General features: G+C 41.4%; 2 protein-coding genes across 10 annotated transcripts in view; one reads left to right on the top strand and one right to left on the bottom strand.

Moving 5' to 3' along the window:
- The window catches only part of ZCCHC17 (zinc finger CCHC-type containing 17), a 28,178-nt gene that overhangs the window by 4,457 nt on the left and 1,823 nt on the right, over window positions 1-21,898 (top strand). For 3 of the 9 annotated variants that reach the window (XR_006415185.1, XR_006415184.1, XR_006415183.1), the window contains exons 1-7: window positions 12,420-12,638; window positions 13,755-13,812; window positions 14,042-14,142; window positions 15,675-15,766; window positions 16,426-16,526; window positions 17,493-17,626; window positions 19,514-19,808. Coding sequence is in view for 5 of the 9 variants with exons in the window: in XM_044434796.1 (XP_044290731.1) it covers window positions 12,597-12,638; window positions 13,755-13,812; window positions 14,042-14,142; window positions 15,675-15,766; window positions 16,426-16,526; window positions 17,493-17,626; window positions 19,514-19,693 (708 nt within the window). In the remaining 4 variants the exon portion in view is untranslated. The other 6 variants (XM_044434796.1, XM_044434795.1, XM_044434797.1 and 3 more) reach the window with 6 other exon arrangements.
- Window positions 251-11,745, bottom strand: SNRNP40 (small nuclear ribonucleoprotein U5 subunit 40). Its single transcript, XM_044434793.1, has 10 exons — window positions 11,556-11,745; window positions 9,422-9,551; window positions 7,877-7,970; window positions 6,703-6,868; window positions 5,301-5,423; window positions 4,544-4,664; window positions 2,201-2,283; window positions 1,742-1,803; window positions 1,559-1,662; window positions 251-688 (listed from the first exon to the last, which is right to left on the bottom strand). Exons 1-10 carry the CDS (start codon window positions 11,700-11,702, stop codon window positions 639-641), a joined length of 1,080 nt encoding a protein of 359 aa, XP_044290728.1. The 5' UTR covers window positions 11,703-11,745; the 3' UTR covers window positions 251-638.

Raw genomic sequence — 21,898 nt, 5'->3', positions numbered from 1 at the left:
AGCTTGATTCTGTTCAAGATATATGCAAATTCTAAGTATGGCCCGAAGAAAATATAACACTAACCGTATTTTTAAAGAAATCCTTGGGGTAGCACTATTCTGAGTTACTTATTTCATACTGTTTGTACAACTGTCAATTCCTCTCCACTCCTTTGTGTAACCTTCCCACCACCTCCTGGCTCTTCTGTGGCACAATATACTCTCATGCAAGGGAAAAATCGGATATAGCAATAAATTCCATCAACACAAATTTTACAAGGTATTAGATTATTTTTTCAGTATAAAAATGACAAACCAACCTGATAGGAAACATACAATATTAAACATCCCTCCCACATTTGCAGAGGTCAAATGAATACAGTAATGAATCAGAAGCACATTTTGTGGCTAAAACAAGACATCTGTATATCCATTTCAAACCCTAGTGACTCTAGTCCATAAGCCTTTTTAATCTTCCATGTACATAGCCAAGAATTCAGGAATGGCTCCTCAGAAACACAGATGGTTAATATTTAACTGTGTGCAAGGGAACATAGCTGCTGTTGTTTATTTCCACTGTACAGAGCAATTCAATTTGGTTAGAACAAATCCAATTCTGTAAAACCAAGCATTCAGCACCAGCCATCTTCTGTTCATCCTCACTGGATCTCTCCCATATACAGCCTTTTGTCACTAGATGCAGAAAGTACTGGTAGGAGGAAATACAGAATTATTTTAACATTGGAAGACTTAATTTAGTCATAGTATTCTTTAGCTTTCTCCAGTTTCCCCAAATAACTTCATAACTAACCTGGATCTTTTACAAGCATGTCTCCACTAACTGGCAGATAAATCCTATATGTTCTTACTCAAAAGCTGCCTCATTTTTTGAACTATAATACACATTAATTATCCTCCTGGCAGTTGGATTCTAATTTTATTTTTAGCAATAGTGCTGCTTTTAAAGAAATGCATGCCTTTTCTAACAGCAACAACTTCAAAAAAACAAACTGGTCATTAGTTATGAGACGCAGCTCATACTAAAAGAATATTTTTCACCATCCAGGTAATCCTCTCAAATCATCTGAGTTTGTCAGATCTGAACTTTACCTTTAAAACCAATCAATACCAGAAAGCAGTGATTGTATCTAGGCCAATAAAAAAGTTAATGGAGATTTCAGGCAAGGAAAGCAAAGCTTCTACCACCTGGCTTCTCTGGCTGCAAACCTAGGGATATTTACTTGGAAGTTAAGCTGGGCTGAATTAAGTAGGACTAAGTTCTGAGTAGAAATATATTGGCTTGTGTTCCATCTGTGGAAAAATATATGCTCCTTAAGAAAAGAGAGCGCAAGTTAGGAAAGAAGGCAGGCAAGACACCGCCATCCCCTATTGTGAGGTGCAGGTCTCGCAAGTGCAAGTTTTTTTATCAGCAGTATTTATAAGAACATGCATGCAGTTACTCAAAATAGCTTTCCTTTCACAAAGACACTAAATGCTTTCTGGAGAGGAGGGCTGCAACCTCCTTGGGCTCAATTGTATTTCCTTACAAATAAATAGAACATATTTCTGCAAGGCTTACTAATTGGCTCCTCTGGATGAAAAGCAACTTCATTTATTGAACCGGCATGGCCTGGCAGCTTGTAGAGGATTCTTCTGGAGGTCGTATCCCAGACATAAACAAACCTGTGTGGCACAGACATGAATTAAAAAGTGGTCCACAGTTTGGAAACGTGAAGAATATGAACTTGAAATAGATTTTTACCTGTCTGCTGATCCAGCAGCTATTTTACTTCCATCTGGTGACCAGGAGCATCGTAGGAGATTCTGACAAGAAAACAACACATCACCATTCCAGACATATATTCATTTCCCCTGCTTTTATTTGTAATATGTCGGCAAATTTCAATATTAACAACACTGGAGTAATGACTTTTTGTCTGAGAGCTTAGTCTGCAGCAATATATTGTATTTTATTGCCAAAAATACCCAGTATCTTGTTATCGTATGTGTATGTCAATATACTTACTTTATAGACAATTAAAGATGCACTTCGTGGGGTAGGAAAATCATGGTGCAGCAGCTCTAATTGGAATTTTACCTCACACATTCATCTTAAGTACAGCCCTTGTTAGAGGGTTTGTGGCAATTTTAAAATTTTAAAAGCCATTTACTTATGAATTAATTTCCTGCCACCATCCATAAATGAGAACACTGCACTCACTTTCTCAAAATTATGCACATTTCCTTGGAGTATCTTCACACATCTCTCCTTAGGAGCAAAGGGCCGAACATCCCAGATACGAACTAGAACAAAGTCCGTGCAAACAGTTAAGAATCAAAGTAACTAGACATTTACGAGCCTGTAATACAAGTTTAATAACCAATCAACTACAGTAGCTTAATGCAAAAAGCTCAATAATTTTTTGATATACGGCCAGCTACAGGTTACAACTGCCGGCTCTTTATTACCAATTATTGGAATTATGTTGTCAATATAACTTAAGGCAAATATACAAACATATCACACAAGGTGGTATTCGGTTTCAGGACTCTCAGACCCTTTGCAAGAGGCAGAACATTCAAGTCAGTACTTCGTAAGTACTCTGACACAAGTTTTGAAGAAAGGCGTTCAACTGTATCATATCATTCACTGGATGGGAATGGGCAGAGCACTTTTATATTGGCAAAGTTAGAACACACCAAACCATACCAGATCAAGAATGTGTCTAGTTTGGTTTCCTGTCTCAAGTAGCGGCCAGTCTGACACCTCCAGAAAACCCACCAGCAAGCCACGAAGACATGAGCTCCCCTTTATTGCTTCCCAGCAACTGGCCCTCACTCACATACAGTCTCTGAGCACACGTCCCCTGCAGACGCCACCAGCAGGACCAGTGAATGATAATAGATCTATTCGCCATAAATCTGGAAATTGTTTAAGCAAGGAGCCATCACCTGTGCCAATGGAGTTCATCAATCAATGTTGAATTATTTGAAGTGATACTTCACCCTGAATCTACTGTTCATTACTTTCACTGGCTAAACCTGGGTACTTACCAGTAATCTGAGAGAAGAAAACCTTTCTCCCATTTATCCATCCCATTGATAGGTACATAAGTCTTCTCCAAGCTAGGGGCTGCAGATGTGGCCTACAGTCCATCATTCCCAGCAAATAGGGCCAATGGGCAATGACAGAAGTTGTAGTCCAAAATCTCCAGACTCTAAGTTAATGTTGCATCTCCCCCAGATTTTGTTAGAACTAAGAACATTAAATACTTTTGCCCTGGGAGGAAGTTTAAGAAAGCCACAACTTCACAGGTATGGGGAGGCATCTCGTTTCAGAGAGTCTGAAACAAGCCCCAGCCTCCTCTCTGAACGGCAAAGAGTGGATCACATCACAAGGCAGCTGTAAGCAGTCCCTCAGCATAACCCCACAACACACAACAGAGGTGTAATAGTGAACTGCACTGCAGGGTTGTTGTATATATTCTTAGCTGAGATAAAAACATTGCAGGGTTGTTGTAGTCACTCACCTTCAGTCAAGCCCCATTTTGCAATTGAGGTCTGATAAGAACAGAGTTGCAAAGAATAGGCATTCTTTGCTGCTTCACTGGTGGGGGGTCTGAGGTGGACACAGCGGTACACCATCTTAATCACATTTAAGTCTCAAATTGCTCCACTGATTTCCATAAGCAGATTTTCTTCTGAAACAGGGACATCTCAATACCTCTTTTCAGTATGACCAGGTAGTGACCTATGCAAATGATTCGCGGTATCCTTTTTATTTCTACCATGTCTCTTCCTCTTCATGTTCCAGCTATACTTTTCCACTTTCCATTTTCCCCTTCCAGTTTTTCCTACCAGTGACTCAACATTCAGTGTCACTGAGGTTGTTGTTATAAAAGTATAGAAGGGCAGCAAGCTACAAGCTTCCCCCACTTCAAGACTGTTCTGTACTTATGCTCAGCACAGCATTCCCCTAAATCTGCTGGTCATGAGTGTTGCATTTTTGGCTAAATAACTGGGGTACTCAGCAGCGAGGGAAAAGAATGCAAGATATTGCACTGTGTTGGTGGCCCTGAGGATCCCAACCCCGATTGCTGAACAGGTGAATTGGCAAAGGTCGTTCAAAGAATGTAACTGAAGCTTAAGAAATACCTCATCGAATGCACAGCTTCTGACACACTGGCCACTGACAAGCCACTGGTAATTTCCAAAGGCTCTTTCAGCAGCTGCTCTCATGCTGGGGAACTTCTTGCAAAAAGAAGCTAGGTTGGCTCCCTCTCATCTGCAAATAAGCAGGTATTTTTATTCAAATTGGCCTCTTTGCATTTAAGATTGCCGGTTGGATGAAAGCTGTAATTTGGTGATTGTTATGCTTAAAATTATTTGTTTTTAACTAAGTTTTTGTGCCTGCATTTTCATTTCTATAGTTATAAAACACCTTGAGTGCTACTTGCTGGTAGAAAGGCAGGGTACAAATAAAACGAATACACAAATGAACTGCTGAAGTTGGCATGCTCAGTGAACATATTGCTTCTATTGAAAGCTAGGAAAAGGAAGTCACCTGTATTGTCCATTGCATTGGAAAGCAAGTAAGAGCCTTCTGAACTAAGACTGAGACCAGTGACAGAATCTGCATGTCCTCTCATTGTATAAGTTAACTTGTTCTGACGAAGGTCCCATACCTTAAAAGACAAATTAATACATGTCTGGTATGTTGAGCTTTAAAGACATACGAGGAAACTAGAAGATAACTGCCAACAACAAGTAAGAAGCTTAGCCTACATTTCCCTTCCCTGCTTGTAGATTTGTTTGTGTTACGGTGTGCTGCATTTTAGGGTTCCAGTTTGCAGCAGGCAGTGAGATTCCAGTAATATTGTGCTTGTGAAACCATCACTTGCTCAGGAATTAATTCTGATACCAAACACACTGGACAGAAGGAAGGGATGGATACACAAAGAGAGCCCATATATCAGGTCTTAGGGGAAAAAGTAGAATTCCATAACCAGTTTATACATTTCCCTTTTCATAGGAGAAGACTTAAAACAAGGCCTTCCAGAGCCTTCTATTCTAGGTGGCTGAAGCGTTTCCACACTTCAGGGTTCCCCTATCCCATGGGATTGGCAAGGAAAGATTGCACTGCCCGCTCATTCTTGTAACAGGAGCTTAATTTTCCTTACTAGAGTAAAAAGAAGTCACTACAGCAGTTACATTTCTTCTTTGCTCTCTCTGATGCTGAGTATTCTAAGTAAGAGCAGGATTACTGTTATGAATCAGTGTTAAATGTTCTAATAAAACACTGAAAATCCACATCCCCTTACCTTGATATCATTGTCTATGCCTCCAGATATGATCTGATCACTGGTATCATTGAAGGTCACTGCTAATACTTGATAGGTATTTTGAAATGTCTGAACAGCAGCTTTTTTCCTGATGTCCCATAACTGGAAGAAAAAGAATTTTCAGGTTCTGGTTTTTGTTGTTAGTTGCGAAGTCACGTCCGACCCATCACAATCCCATGGACAACATTCCTCCAGGTCTTCCTGTCCTCCACCATCCCCCGGAGTCCAGTTAAGCTCACGCCGACTGTTTCAGTGACTCCATCTATTCACCTCATTCTCTACCGTCCCCTTCTTCTTTTGCCATCTATTGTTCCCAGCATTAGGCCCTGGTTTTTACATCCTGTAAATGTAACTTGAAAATAGTACAATTGCAGGATGCTGTTAAGACTGTAACCCTCTTCGTGCCTTCGCTGCATGAAAAATGTTAGTGTAGTGAAGTGGTAATGAGGCCACCCCCACAAGGTCATGAAGCTTCCTTAACCCCACACAATCCCATGCTTATGTATTGAATATGGATGTCTGACCAGTAGAAACACAATGCTGCATTCAGTGGAGACTTCCCAAGTTGCTGGGTTCTCATCCACATTCCATGTATAAATGCAAGGAGCCGGGGAGAGGAAGCCAGGCAAATATCAGGAGCATGCAGCTCCACTGCTCCCTTCCTTTATCAAACCACACAGAGGGAGTTGGCACACAGAAAAGATGCAGAATTACTCCAAGACAACTTAGTCATACGTAAAAGAGAAGGCAAGAAATGTAACTTGTCTTGCAATGGAGCCTTTAAAGTTTTGACTAGTCACTTTCTACCCTTCCCCACCCCATGGACTAAGTGCCAATAAAATGTAAAAGAACTGCCTGGGACGTTATTGGCTAAAATGGAAGCCTTCATATTTATTTAAATATACATCATATATAATGTAGCCCTCTTCTAACCTCCTAGGGAGTATTAGTAAGAGTTATGGCAAATTAAGAGTGCCTGCAGACTCAGAGTTACTACTGTCGACTAATACACATGCTTCCTTTCCTTGTAAAGGTACAATGGCAGGTCCCTTAATCATGTTTTGCTTCAGCGTGAGCACGCACTGTGCATGGGTGCGCTCTTATTTGGATGCGAGGCTGGCAGCCCTTTCCAGAAGGCCCTGCCCAGGCCATTGAATTCTCCCATGATGCTGCTAATGACGATCAGCACTGCAGCAGAACCTATAAAATGCTTAACAGGTTTCACCTTAAGAGTGGTAAAAAAGTACTGCATACCCAATAAGGACATGTGTGTAACAGAACACTGCACATTAAGGGAGACATGCCCAGAAAGACAACAACTTATTATGTAAATGCTTCCTTTTAAAATGTTATATTGCCAAGGAATAATATAAACACCGACCTTTACTGTCCCATCGTCACTGCCTGTACAAACCAACTGAGGTCCACGTCTCGCTGGGTAACAGGAATTTACAAATGATGTATGTCCTTTGAGTCTTTTCACTCTTTCTCCTGTCTCACTGTCCCACACTGCTACTGTTTTATCCGTGGAGGCAGAGAATAGCATGCTAGGAGAAAATATTTTTATGAGCCTAAAAGTCGATTTCAAATGTACCAAAACGTATTCAACACTGAAAAAAATAAACTAGGGACGGATAAAAGAGATGAACAGAAATAGTAACTCCAGCACCTATCAGCTGTCAGTTTTGCTCAAAAAATAATAGACTGTTTGGACAGACAACATGACATTGCCTGCAATGAAGAAGTGGAAGACAAACATACTGCTTTTGTCACTCTCTTAGAATGAACCCAAAAGATGCAATCCTGCACACATTTAGATAGACAAAGGCTCGCTAAGGCCAATGTGTCCCAGCCAGCAGAGGATTGTGCTTTTAGTCTGATTACCCCAAGCCAAAGAATCAACATGTAGTTTTTGTAAAGTGGTAGACATGGAATGGAATGACAACGGAAACTTTGAAAAGATCATCCCAAAGCAGCAGCGTTTTCTCTTTTAGAACTATTCTCTAAGCGATAGCAGATGAGTCTCAGAATGTGCATTTCCCTTCCATCAACAGGATTACACATTTGCTTGCTTCTAATTTCTCAAAGGCATATGCAGAGAACTGTATTTCAACTGAGTCACTGCCACCAATCCACAACACCTGTTACAAGTCTTTAGACAAGCGCTGATGTACAACTCATTCTTACAAAGGACTTTGTTTTAACCAAGTTGCCCTGCAGCGACCCTGTTGCAATTCCTGGCTCAAAGGTTTGTTTCGAAGAAAGCAGGAAAAACAGTAGGAAGTCACGATAAAGGAATAGAACCATAATGAGAAACTTTCTTACTTTTCCTATGTGATTTTGTTTCAAACCATGTGGAGTTCACTTTATATGCGGGTTATTGAATTATGTTGTAAATTTTGAAAACAAACATGAAAACTAACAACAAACAAAGCATGAACAACACAAGCTTCAATAATATACTCTGAAAGGTCACAACTGAACCACTAATCCATATTACAGAGCAAAGAGAAGAGATCAGCACAGTAATGAGAGATGTTGTGTGAAATACTAACCTGCCATCAGTGTTGTAATGAAGCTCCATAACTGCTCCACTGTGCCCTTTCAGAGTGGCATAATTATCACAGTCACCATACACATTCCATAGCACTGAAATCAAAGTGGGATTAAGCGTAAATATGGAAGGCACCACTGCATTTTCCTGTGATGCAGCCTTCCCCAACCATGTGCCTTGCAGACATGTTTGGACTGCAACACCCAGAATTCCCAGTCAATGGCCCTGCTGGATGAAAATTCTGGGAGTTGCGGTCCAAATGCCTCTGAAGGTTGGAGGAGGCTGTAGTAATGCATCCAATGCCCCTTTCAATCTCTAAGTGGCACTGGAAGTCTGAGTAGGTGTGACAGATGTGACAATGTTCTTATTCTCTCTCTCACCCCCCCCCCCCACCAAACCAAAGCTTAACTGATTTGGGAAAAATTTTCTTCCCCTACACACAATTACAACAGTGAAAGAAGTTCATTCATAATCTCCTCAAAGAAAAAGTATTGAAAACCCCGCCATTCCCAGATCACAGATTCATGACCCATAAACAGAGTACCTGGATCAATATCCTGAAAGTACATCTGACATAATGCACTGATATCCACAGCTTCCTTAGCTATTCCATATTAAGTTTTTTTAATGGCATTTGGACCCATGAGTTACTGCAGACATGGTAATTGTTACCCAAATACGCTTCCCTTTGCTGTTAGCCTCTTTGATAGTCTCATAAGGGAACAATTAACACAACTAGCTCTCTGAAAGACTGGTCACAAACTTGTTTATTCTTTTATCATTTAAGTCATTATTTGCATTCATTCAGCAAATGAATTCACTTTGCAAGCACTAATGAACCTTATACAAATGATGTGAAATATGTGGCATTAAAGGAAAGACGAATCCTGGCTAAGTAACTTCACTTAGCTGTCACTGAACTCAGTGGAACCTTGCTTGGGTATTACTAGCTTTTCATATTGATTCAGCAACCAAACTACTCTGGATCTAACCCATTGCTTTGTGCAAGGTAGTCCAAAGCTGCCAATATACTGGATAATGGATAGCAGCACAGAGGAAGTAAAAAGACAGAATTATAATATTAAAATAGGGTGGCAAACTTTGGTTAGATTAACCAATTAGAAATCCTTGCCTAAAAAGGACACTGCAATTAAGTCACACATTTTCAATAGATCAGTTATGTAATAGAGGACTTAAAAACCATAGATGACAGGTACCACCCCAGAAGAGGCATGCCAGTTCACTCTTACCTAGGAGGGAATGCCTTTTTACAAGCAACATTTAAAGAATATACTTTTTTACATCAAATATGGCTTTGATCATATGCAGTTTACTACAAATTTGACTAATTATTTGTTAAAATTAGGTAATAACCCTAATTTCAACAGGGATAATAGCCTGATTTAAGTAAAGAACCATTGAAATAAATGGCACTTAAGTTACTCATAACTAATGTATGGACAGCTCCATAATTTCAATGATTTTAAGTACGTCCAAACATGGGCCAAACTCATTATGTTCTTAAAAGTTCAGAATGTAGACTTACATATCAACCTGTCAAATCCAGCTGATGCTAAAGTGGCTCCGTTGGGATGAAACTTGCAACAGTAAACTTCTCCTTCGTGCCCTGAAAGCAACATTATGGGAGCCTGAAGAGAGGAACATCTTGGGGGCCCCTAAAATATTAAAAGTGCAAACAAGGAGATATAAATGAGCATGCTTCTGTATAGACAGGAGGAAATACTCATTCTCTTAAAGAGACAAGGACAATCCATTAAGGGTTAACTAGATGTCTTGCAAAAGTTCTAGGTATTGATCATTCCAAAACATTTATACATGCTTAAACATTATTTCTAAAGGCAGCAACCAATTCCTACTTCCATGAGTAAAATAAACATCCCAACTGATTACTCAAGTGATACTGGATCAGAATTTTTGTATCATTTATCTATTATTTTCATGGTTGAATTTACTACCCTGTTGTGTTGTTAAATTTGCCCCCAAACTGACAGTCAACCCCCACCCTAGCTACACTTGGTACTTGCTGGCTAGTCTGAGTAACAGCAAAGGAAGTAACAGAGGGGAGAACAAACATACTGCCTGATAGAGGCTTATTTAAGCAGAACTTAGGTTCCTTACTTTCCTCCTTTAGAGAAGAGATCAACTCATATTTATTTGGGTAGGCCAGAAGTGGGGAATCCCTTTCAGCCCAAGAGCTTAGTTGAACTTCAGAGATCCCTTCAGAGTTTACTTTTCAGTGGTGGGTGGGACCAAAGATAAAGGAGGATGCAGCCAAAAACATGAAGTTTTTACTGCTAGTGACTAAGCTTCAGGAGAGACATTTCACCCTTTTAGAATGGGGAATGACCCACAAAAATAAGAAGCCATCAAATGATCAGAAATTGGCAGAAAGGGGGCATGGCCTTCCAGTGAACCCCAGAAGGGTTTGATTTCACCCCAAGCCTGAGCTTATATACCCCTCTGTTCAACAAATCATTGGAGGAAAAATAGCAACTCCAAGTTACACATACAAACTGACCAACAAGAGTGGCACTGCTGTTTTCAGACTTAAGATTGTAGTGCAATTAAAACACCCATTTAATTAAAGCGCCTCACTTATGGAATGCACTCCCCAGAGAGGTCCGCCTGGTGCAGTCATTATTTGTTTTTTGGCGCCAGGCCAAGACCTTTTTATTTAAACGTTATTTTAATTGCTGAATTTATTTATTGATTTTATATTTATGCCAGGATGTTTCCAGTTTTTTATGTATTTGTATTGCTATTTATTTGTGTTGGAAGCCACCCTGAGGCTTTTGTGAATGGGGCGGCATATAAGAATTCCAAATAAATAAATCAGTTTCATGTAGCATTAAGACTAGATCAGAGAAGAAATCAGGAAGCCTTTCTAGGGAGAGCAAATGCGAACCTAGAGCATTACCACTAGGAAGATCCTCTTGCTGATTAACACCCATTATACTTTAGAATGTCATACAGTTTGTTTAATTTACTTAAAGCTTTTATCTCTCACCCTTCACAATGTCTCAGGACACTAAAACAATAAAATAAATAAATCAGATACAGCATCCAATTTGTTACATTAGTACCTTGTTACATTTGTATTACATTTCTCTACTGCCCAGAAGCCAAAGCTCCCATGCCAATTCACCTTTAATTTCTAGTAGAAAATCAGGGTTGGCATGAAAACTGGAACACATAGGTAACACAACAAAAATTAGAGCCATTCTAATTTATTACATTTATAACCCACCTTTTCCCCCTCTTGCAAGCAACCCAAGGCAGATTAAAGGGGCCCCCCCCCCCCCCCCCATTTTAGTCTCACAACAATCCTGTAAGGTACACAGCAGGCTGAGTCATTCACTGGCCCAAAGTCACCCAGAGAAATTCGTGACCAGATCAGGCACTGAGCCCTCAAACCGTCCCAGTCCCGGTCCAGCACTCTAACCATTAGGCAGCACCGCATTAGGCAACTCCCGTTTTTAAACAAATTCAAAAAATATGTAATGTTTATATGCGTGTTTTCTTTCAAGCAAGCGAATCAAAACGACAGGAGGTGCGTGCAGGACACAAACAAGGGCCCCGGCCAAGGCGGCGGCTCGACTCGCCCTTCCCCGGCGCAGCTGGGACACATTGGCCGTGGACAACGCCCGCGAGGAACTCACCGCCTGCAGTAAGGCGCCCGGAGGGGGCTGCCCGGCCCCAGGGCCCGGCCCCAAAATGAGCTCGTGCCGGGGCTTCTTCGCCGCCGCCGCCGCCGCCACCAAGGCCATGTCCGGGCCAGGGGCCTTCCTTTTCTGCGGGTCGATCATGGCTCTTCTCCCCTCAAGCGCCTCGACCGCGGCAACCCAGAAGGCCGCAAAGCGCGGAAGAGCGCGCCGTCCTCTTCCTAATTGGCGGCTCCATCACCAAAGCCCGCCCCCTCACAGTGCCGATTGGTGAACGCCGGGATGAGCCCTCTGAATCGCAGCACTCTGATTGGCTGAGTCTGCTACGGACGCTGTGTGTGTTTCCTGCTTGCCGATTGGTGGGAGGGAACAGAGGCAAGAGCGGCTGCGCGGCGCTAGAGGTAAAGAAGATGGCGGCTGCCTCTCCCTCTCGCCGCCGAAAACGCTTGTCAGTACCCAGAGGGGTTCTCACTCGGCGGAGGGGCGTGTGGACCTCTGGGGGCTTCCGTCTGCCGTTCCCATGGTGCCTCCTCGTTGGCTCCGCTGGCTAGGGATGATGGGAGTTGTAGGCCAAATCTGAAGCGCCACTCGTTGCCCCCCAGGCTTAAGTTGCGGTAGTACGGAAAGAGAGAGAGAGAGGAAGGACAGGGGGTCTCAGGCCCTCGTCCCACGAGTGCCCATTCTGCGTTCAGTGGGCCTTGCCCGCAGGTCCTTGCCGGGCAGCTCGTTGCTGGGATAGCAGCCTGAGAGGGGCTTCCCTACACGTTGTGTCTGAGGACCGCGATGTGTAAAATCGGGCTTCCACAATCCCATGGTTGGGGCTGGTTGGTTGAATTATTATGCATTCACTCTCCTTGAAGCTAAAAATACCCTTCTGTGTATTGCCTTGACTTTAGGGTGTTGCTCATATAATAAGTTTAAGTTACTGTTTTTGCCTTTCAGTGGGAAAAACATTGTTGCCAAGGGATAGCAAACTATTGAAGAAGAGCTGGCCAGGATAAGTGTAACAATTTCATGTAATTTGCACCATTTAAGGCAATGGAAGTACTTCCAGAACTCTATGACATTTTCCAAGGAGAGGTATGTGCTGAAGCTGATGATTTTCAGAGAGATAGAATGGCACATGTTTTGAAATATGTTATACTGTTGATATGGCAGTTGGTAAAACGTAAGAATAAGGCTGCAATCCTTACCACATATTTTAGCAACCAATCCACATTTAAAGTAGTGTACTAACTTCTGATTGTGCTATAATACAATACACTTAAGGCTTAAACTTGAGGCTGACATTTATTCTTTTATAATTGTACAATCTTGAAGAGAACGTATCTGAAATAAGTCTGATAATTTTAATGGTTTAAGCAATGCACATGGCTTCAGTCCACATCCTGGAGAACTATTTGGTTTTCAAATAATACAGCAGCTATTAGTAGATGGGTTTCTTATATTATAATGTCTGGGTTCAGACAAAATGATAATCCACACTTAAGGTTGAGTGTTGGTTGTCACTGAACTGTGAGTTGTTAGTGAAACATGGGCCATCTTGTCTGAATCCAGCTATGCTAACAAATTATGGTGAATAGCCTACAGTTCACAACTCAACAAGAACCCATGGGTCCTCTTAATGAATTGGCCATGGTTAGGAAGTCATGGTTTGTTAGTGCAACCAGTTTTAGAAAGCATGTTGGCCTGCATTTCAGCAGCAACACACAGTTCAATGACAGCTGGCCCTCAACCAATACTCAACCCTTGAGTGTAGATCATCATTTTGACTGAACCTAATCATTATCTGATCAAGGCTCACAGTGCAGGTCTTTGCATGTCTCCTCAGTGTAAATCCTATTGCATCCAATAGAACTTACCTGAAGATAAGTAAGTGTGTATAGGTATGCAGCATAAATAATAGCTAAATAGTATATGACTTTTGAGATAGACAAAAGAATGAGATGGCAAAGGGCCATGGAACAATGGTGGAGTATGTGGTTTCACACAGGGGATCCTAGATTTAGTCCAGGGCATTTCCAGTTAAATTACCACACAGCAGGTAATAGGAAAGACATCTGTCTAAATCCTTGGATAGTCTCCACCAGTCAAGCTAGATGATACTGGGCTAGATAGAAACATTGTATATTAATATGGTGTAAAATTGCAATAAATCTCTCTCTAATGTCAGCAATTGTGTTGTTTTCTTCACAGGTTGCTTCTGTGACAGAATATGGAGCATTTATAAAAATTCCAGGAACAAGGAAACAAGGTTTGCATATTAATGGAAGGAGTTCAATGATGGTTTGCTTTGCTTACATGGTAAATAATTGGCAAAGGATTTTCAAATTCATTAGAAATCAAAATGGGGAAATCACTTCATGGAGCTTCAGTAGTCAGTGTTATATCATTTCTGGGTACTTTAGCAATGTCTTCTTTGTTGATTTCATCTGTCAGAGAAGAATACTTGAGAACTTATTTCCTCTCTTATGTCATCTTAGGCCTTGTACACAAAAGTCATATGTCAAGCTGCCGAGTGGACAAGCCCTCAGAGATGGTAGATGTTGGAGAAAAAGTGTGGGTGAAGCTAATAGGAAAAGAGGTAAAATGTAGCTGAGGATCTTAGCAATATAGATTTCACATCTACAACAGATTGCAAGAATGTATTCATTGTGACAGAATTATGCTTGGGGAACTTTACAGAAGTTCTTATGTTCTTATGCATTTGGAACAACCTTCTTCAGGCTAGCACCTTGCAGATGCTGGACTACAACCCCCATGACCCCTAGCTGCACAGCCACTTGGTTTCTTTAAGAGGGCCTTGAAAAATGTTTTGTTCAGACTTGCTGTTGAATATGTCCGTTGGAGTTACAATTATTTACCTTTGCTATTCGGAATGTTATTAGACCATTTTCATTGTTTATTAACAGTGCTAGTTTTGGTGCTTTCATCATTTGTCTGATTGGTTTTCTTGTTCCCTGCTTAGAAATGTTTTATAATCAAGTAAATGATAGGTGAACAAGAAGAGAATCACCAGATGGTGCTACTTCACTGTCTAGCAAGGTTCTTTTCCATCCCCTACTGCATATGGCCAGCATATCCATGTTGCTCTTCACCATCTTAAAAATAACAAAATAAACTTTTATTACTTAGTTCATGGTGCTGATTCTTCTGAGAAGCGGCAAATAAGCTAATCTCCCACTTACTTTATAGGTTGCTGCCTCCTTGATTTGAATTGCAATTTCTGTGGAAAAATATGCACTGTGCCTCATCCGGACAGTAATATTTGCCTTCTGGATATACTCTGTCAGTCCGTATGCTTGGCAGATGCGAGGGCAGCAGGCAATCCAGACTTCTTTGCCTCCGGTACAGGATGATGGTTTCAGCAGGCTCATAGAAACCCCATGGTTGTAGAAATGCAACAAATGCTTAGGAAGGAAAGTCGTGGTGACAAAAGGAGAGGATGCCTCTCCTGGGAGTAAAGCTGCTGCACTACAAGTAAACATGACTGTCAGTAAAATTATTGTAATTGGCCAGTAGCGTTCTAAAACTGGTTTCCTTGCATGAAGAGCACACCTGATAGTCACAAGAGGGAGTTCTTCCTTTTGAATGATAAATATATAGCGCTTAATGGGGATCATCAGTTATTTGGAAATGCCTGTGATTGTCACAAAGGCTAAGCCTGGGTGTTGCCATAATTGATAAGGTTCTGAGAGTCCTGAACCAAGTTTTGGGACCAGTGTGAGCAAGTCAGCTGGTGTGCTGGCATGATATCAGACAGCTGCAGTTCTGTCCTGGACTACTTCTACTGCAATTCATACTCGGTGAAATACGTCCTGATTCTCTTCTAAGGTCTTTAGATAGCACCAGACATTTGCTGGAGTTTGAGCCCAGAGCCTTAGCTTGCCAAGTTCTGTGAGAATACTAGGCTGATGGTGTCATAGATGCTGGTATTTTATTTACAATACAATTAATGCATTTGCAATAAATTAATATTGTATTAATTATGAAAGCTCAAATGGGAGTGGTGCTACAAGCTAGGCTATCCTTTCTTGCCTGCAGTACCTTAACTCTGCTGTTGGATGGAGCCTAAGAATTGCACCATATCTTAAAACCTCTTTTCTTGTTTTACAGAAGAAAGATGACAAGCTGAAATTATCTCTTTCAATGAAGGTAGTTAATCAAGGAACTGGAAAGGACCTGGACCCTAACAATGTTGCTCTTGAGTAAGTAGAACTCATTGCACTCCTAAAAAAAATCATGGTAAACCTTCTAGGCACAGTTTCTCCTCCCTAAAGCTGTTCTCACAAGGAAAAACTAATCTCAGCTTTTAGTTCCTATTAACTCATGTTGAAAAGGCTGAGAATAAATGGTTGAGATAAATGCATGCTTTTTGTTTTCTCACCGGGTGAAAGGCTCCATTTCTTTATTTGTGATGAGATGTGATAGAATTTCCAAGATATTTCTAACTGGAACAAAACTCCCTTTCTCTTTACCCTTCTGAGTGTGAAATGAATTAGTGTACCTTTTGAGAAAACCAATCTCTGATCCTAGTATAGTAAACTAGAACAGTGCAACCATAAGCGGTTAGCGTGGCATGCCTATTGTGAATAGTCTGTATTCCTTGAGCTAGTTGCAGAAGCCCATCTAGTGAAAGTGCTGGGTGGGAGGACAGGAAGGCAAAGATTGCTTCTGCTGCTCCTGCTGCTTTGCATAGGATGATCGCAAGCTCCCAGAATAATTGGGAACTCAGGATCACCCCTGAGGCCACAGTCCATCAAACTGTGACCTTGGAATGTTGTTGTTGGCTTCAGTGAAACCGGAGTTTTTCTCCAATGACACAATGGTGGTGTATCTAGATGATAACTCTTGTGTCTACACACAGGCAAGATGCACGGAAGAAGCGCTCCTTCAAAGACTACACCAGCCAGAAGATCACTCTAGAAGCAGTGCTGAACACAGTTTGCAAAAAGTGTGGTTGCCCAGGTATGGAAACATCCTATTTTTAAAAATAATACTGTGTACTGTGTGTAGTTGTGGTATAACCAATTTATTTATTTGTTTAGGATTGGTGGAGTTTTAATGTTTGTAAACCACCCAGGGAGCCCTCTGGGCTATTGGGGTGGTGTATAAATGCAATCAATCAATTTTTGACAATTTTCCTGTGCAGACATGAAAGCTAAAAATATTTTGACTTTTTAAAGCAGAAAATAGAATTAGTCTTCTGACTTAACAAAGGGCAGGATTCAAGTTATGGAGTAGCTGAGTTCACAATTAAAGGGCCAGTCATCCCACTTGATGGTGACTCACAGTTAGTGGTGTTTTGGTTTTAAATTGATAGATGTGGAAACCGGCACTAAAATGGCAATTCATATACCAGTCAGCATGTCAGATATATTGTCATGCTCAAACTGAAGCAGAACTGATCTGCTGAAAACTTCAGCCCTTATCCAGTGTGCTAGGGCATAATTCTTGCCTCCTTTCTTGCACTGTCTGTGTCAGCAGTAACACTCAAGCCCTTGCTGTTAGTCCTGACATGTTATTGAGATTACTGTCCTCTCTATCCCCAGTGCTGATGTGGAAAATGCTGGGGCTCAGAGCTCAGATCCTGTTGCCCGACTTGCTAGAAGCATCATATTTATGTGCTGCTAAGTATGTGTAGAGCAGCACACAAGCTTTTTCTGCAAACATCAAAGGCTGATGAGGAGGAAGATAATGGTAAGGAGCTTTGCTCCTACTGTCTGGCTTCCACAGTGTAGGATGGGTTTACAGGTGGAAGAAAGGTCAAAGGCCACTGTGTTCCATTGGTTTAAAACACCTAATGGAAATAATGTCCTGGGAAAAGGTTTCATTGTATTGTGGGCTGCACTGGGCTGGGCTGTGAATGGGGTGGGTGGACTTAATCAACCAAATATAATGCCTTAATATTGTTTGTTACATATTGCTTTGAAGGCCATTTTGCAAAAGATTGCTTCATGCAGCCAGGGGGAACCAAGTACACTCTTATACCAGAGGAAGAAGAAATCCCTCCAGAAGATGAAAAGAAGGTATATCAATCAGAAGTGTCTGTAAAGAAGAAGAAAAAGGTAAAAGAGGAGTTCCTTGAAAAGTTTCATAGGTGCCACTTGACAGAACTGAGTTCACATTTTTGTTGCCTCATTTGTGGAGACTGAACTTAATAAGGTGAATGAAGCGTCTACTGATTTACTTTGATGGTGCAAACAAACTGAGTTTTTCCCTGTTCCTTTGATACTATTTGACAGTTGTAGCTCTGGGTTGTTTTCATGTAGCATTGCAGACCTTCAGAATGTTTCTTCAACTCTAATGTGTCATGTCAACACTCTCCAGGAAAAACAAAGTGAGAAAGTCTGTTAAACTGTTTCACTTGGTTCAGTTCTGTGATGGAGTGGAGGGAAAGGATTACATTGCTACATTATCTTTCTAGTCTTTTTCTCATGTCTTCTGGATGTGTATTTCAGATCAGTGACCTCAACAGTACTGGAATGAACAGAGGTTTAACTGTTGCTAAATACGCTTTGACTTAGCTATCAACAAAATCAATTAAATTCTGTTTCATAATTGACTTGGTCACTGCTAAATGGAGAGTGCTTCACTATTTGGGCCTGGAAGAACGCTACTGGATTTTCTGGTTCAGTACTCTGCTTTTTAATCAATTATTTATTTGTTGCATTTCTACCCAGGTTTTCCTCCAAGGAAAGCTACATGATCTTTCACATCTCCATTTTTAAATTGAGAAAAGCCCTGTGAACTAGTTAAAGCTGAGGATCAGTGACTGGCTTAAAATGATCCAGTAATCTTAATGGATAAGTGTGTACTAGAACCCAAGTCTTCCATATCCAGATCTAACACTGTTTTTGGACTCGGATTATAGAACGAATCTTTGTGAGTGGCAACCCATGCAGGGTTATCATGACAGTTGAACCTCTGTTGTGTCTGGTACCTCTGATGGCTTATGTGAGGACGACAAACCACCCTGACAGTGCATAGTTTGTTCTGGTTGTTTTACCTACAGTGTTGTCATGTCATCTGAACACAGTTGACAGATCCCATTGTGGGTGCTGCAGGCGTGAATTATGCTAGCATGAGCACCTATGTTGATTCCCCATAGGTGAAAGCTGCCTAAGAAGGTTGTGGAATTTCCCTCCTTGAAAGTTTCCATGGAAAAATTAGGCTAGTCACCAGCTCTGTAGTTTAGGTGCAGAACATTTTTGCTGAGTTTAGATGAGCTAAACCGCAGCTATGAGAGAAACCCTTAGCTTTCTCCAGGAGTGATGGAAACCCCCCCCCCAACTTCTGTTGTCACCAAGAGGAGAGCATTAGCGTATTATTTGAATTTTATATGTTTAAATAATAAATCTTATTTGGAAGCAACATAAGTTCACTGCCATATGTAGATTTTATTTTCCTTTCTTCCTCCCTTGTTTTTACTACACTTTCTGTATTTTTCCCTGACTCTAAGCTCTCTTGGATATTCTGTAGGCTGGTAGTATTTGATTTTGATAATACATAGACACCACCATGGTTTTTGGTCTTTGGCATGTACATAAACTGCATATTATCAAGTGATTCTGCTTTTAGTATCTTGGGAAAAGGAAGCATTGTAATTGATTTCTGTTTAACTCCCTGGTGAACCTATTTACATAACAGAGCCTTACTTTCCAGTCTTTAAAACTGGAAAATCTAGAGTAACCATCCAATCCAGAAAGTCTGTCTAGCAGGTAAAGTGCAGAGTGAGGTTAAAGACTATTGTGTTTGATGATGGGCTAGATTTTACGACATAGAGTTATATAGGCTATTTAGCTCTGTAAACTGTATCATTTTGCAAGCGGTTGCCTTTGCTTCTGCTCTGTGTGGGAAGATGGGGAAGCATTATTGCTGCAAAATGCGGCTTAATCAGTAAGTATTAAAGAAGTATATCTTAATAATATTTAACAGACAAACTCCTTTAACAGGAAAAAAAGAAAAGGAAGAAAGACAAGAGTAAGAGTAAGAGTCCTTCTGAATCGGAGGATTCCGTCTGTGGTGATTCAGGCAGTCAGCCAGCCAGGAAGAAAACAAAATGGACTAAAAAAGCCAGTTCATCCCAGAAGAGAAAGAAAAAGAAGCACCATAAGAAGAAGCACAAGGAATGAGATGACAGAGAGCAGGCAGTGCTAACACAGCACATGCCTCCCACCCCTCTGGCCTGCTGGAATCATTTGGGCAAAGGAACAACTGAGCCAGGAAGATTTAGCATCAAAACAAAAGGTTTTCCTTCTTTACCTTGTTGTTTCCTTTAGGTTTTCACAAGGATTTCCCTTATGGTCCCCTAAAGAAAGAAAGGAGCCAGCTGCAGTTGCGCCTTCCCTGTCCCAGATGTTGCACTTCTCATTCTTCACTTTTTTCTTCTGGGCAAGGTGCCAGGGCTACAGCCAGTTCCTCTGAAACAATCCTGAGCTATCCGCCAGAAGCACGTGTCATCCACAATCAGTGCCGTTTCCTTAGACAGGATGACAGCGGTGCATTGATTCGACATCTGCCGTTTATTCTTTGCACACCAGGGAACAGTGGGCATATTCGATATGCTGATTGGTGCAGAACAAATCACTCCACCCCATCTGACCATCCCATTTGTCTGCAGTCCCGAAGGAGGGAACATTGACCAAAAATGGCACACTCGGATTCGAAAACAGAAAGTGAGCCAAGTGGTTAATCCAAGTTACAAAGTAAAGCTCCCTCCCTTTTTTTCCTTATGACTTAATCCATTTATTTTGGTCAACAAAGACAGCTGGTTGCTTTAATAGAGGTCTTGTCTTCATTCTATTGGAATCAAAATAGTCTTCAGGGCATAATTATTTACAGATTTTATTCCCTTCTCTATTAATCTCCTATCTACATGACTGGTTTGTTTATTTCAGGTAGGACCTATGTTTCTGCAGTACAGGAATTGCAAGACAGCATAGGTAGGATGAGCAGGTTGCCATCTTTCAAGCATCTCAGCATCTCAGACCTGCTTGGTTTCAGTAAGCTCATTGTATCATATGCATTCAAATAGTATCTGGATCCTTAGTGCTTTTCAGCCATGCATTGGTTTCTACCGTTGTTCTGAGTGCCTGAGAACAATAATTACCAAGACTTACCCATGCCCATGATTAAATGCTTTTCTTGTTGGCCCCTAGAAATTGTCTTTAGCTGTCCTAGCTTCCTGCAGTCACTAAACATCACTTCAGTGCTGTTTATCGGTTTGATTTCTAGATAGCCTTTAGTTCCTGCAAGGGATCCCCAAGGCAGCTTAAAAGGGCAGGTTTGTGTCATGCTAAGCCACCCTGTTAATAAGCCACTATGGCTGGACGTTCATTGAACGTAATCCATGCTGCTCCTGATGGGGTGGCTCACTGTGGCTTGTTCCCACCTGTCCTTGTTTGCATCTAGTCTTTCCATCAGCTCTGGCACATATTGCAGGTGCTTTGCAGCAGAACATGCTGCCTTGCTTCCTGTCAGTACATGTTCAGGAATTGGTTTACTTGGAGTTGCTGGCTGCTGAAGGAAAATTCTACATCGGATCATCAAATTGAATTAATTTTCAGAGCCTTTCTCAACGCTTTTTTGTGGGGAATGCCATGCAGTGTAGCCATGCTGATACCACAAACGTGTCCTAGGCAGTTTCAGCTTCCATGTCAGAGCTTGTCTTTTTAATGGTCGCTTCACTTTCCACTTAGTACCTGCTGCCACAGCACATCCCTCCAGCTTCTTCTGGCTGTTTATTCCCTTTCCTGCTTTTCTCCCTCTATTGCTACCTGTCACAGCTTGCTACTTGCAATTTTTAGGGACTCGAGGCAAAAGACATTGATGGGGAGGATGGTTGATGTCATGAGCAAGATTGTCAGGAGTGGCAGGGTGTTTTCTGGGCGGCACATAAGAAAATGGTTCTGCTGGATTCAGACGATGTGACAAACCTGTAACAAAGCCATGGCTTCTGAGGGTGGCATGCACATGAAGAACAAGCCACTCTGCAGAAGTCATGCTGTGCTCACTGATCTACCATGGCAGATCGTTATGCTGTGTGAACCAGAACATAGAATACAATAGTCAGAGTTGGGCTGATCCTCAAGCAGAGTGAAGTATTTCCCTGAGACACCAGATTGTTGATTGTATGAAAGGGGAGCCAAGTTGTTAGCAGTTTGTTGTCTTTTTACTGTTAAGGGTGCTTTTTGCTGCTCACCTTGGGACTGCTTCCACCCCTCCAGTGAACAGTGTGCTGTTGGGATAGCATGCGGTCTTTCCACCCCTCCCATGTTACAAGTCTTTTCCGTTATCCGAGGACATTGTGATTAAAACCAACAGTTATAAACCAGATC

The sequence above is a fragment of the Varanus komodoensis genome, unplaced genomic scaffold (assembly GCF_004798865.1).
Source record: "Varanus komodoensis strain SLA01 unplaced genomic scaffold, ASM479886v1 scaffold29_1, whole genome shotgun sequence".
NCBI classification, from domain to species: Eukaryota; Metazoa; Chordata; class Lepidosauria; order Squamata; family Varanidae; genus Varanus; species Varanus komodoensis.
The sequence above is the reverse complement of the archived record's forward strand: the minus strand, read 5'-3'. Positions and strand labels throughout refer to the sequence as shown.

Bases quoted from the DNA above. Each gene is read 5' to 3' on its own strand.
- SNRNP40 (XM_044434793.1), bottom strand. From the start codon at position 11,702: ATGATCGACCCGCAGAAAAGGAAGGCCCCTGGCCCGGACATGGCCTTG. The intron at 6,869-7,876 runs GTTAGTATTTCA...ATTTTCTCCTAG, and splicing joins CATTACAACACTGATGGCAG to CATGCTATTCTCTGCCTCCA. The intron at 689-1,558 runs GTAAGCCTTGCA...TCCTCCTACCAG, and splicing joins TCATCCAGAGGAGCCAATTA to TACTTTCTGCATCTAGTGAC.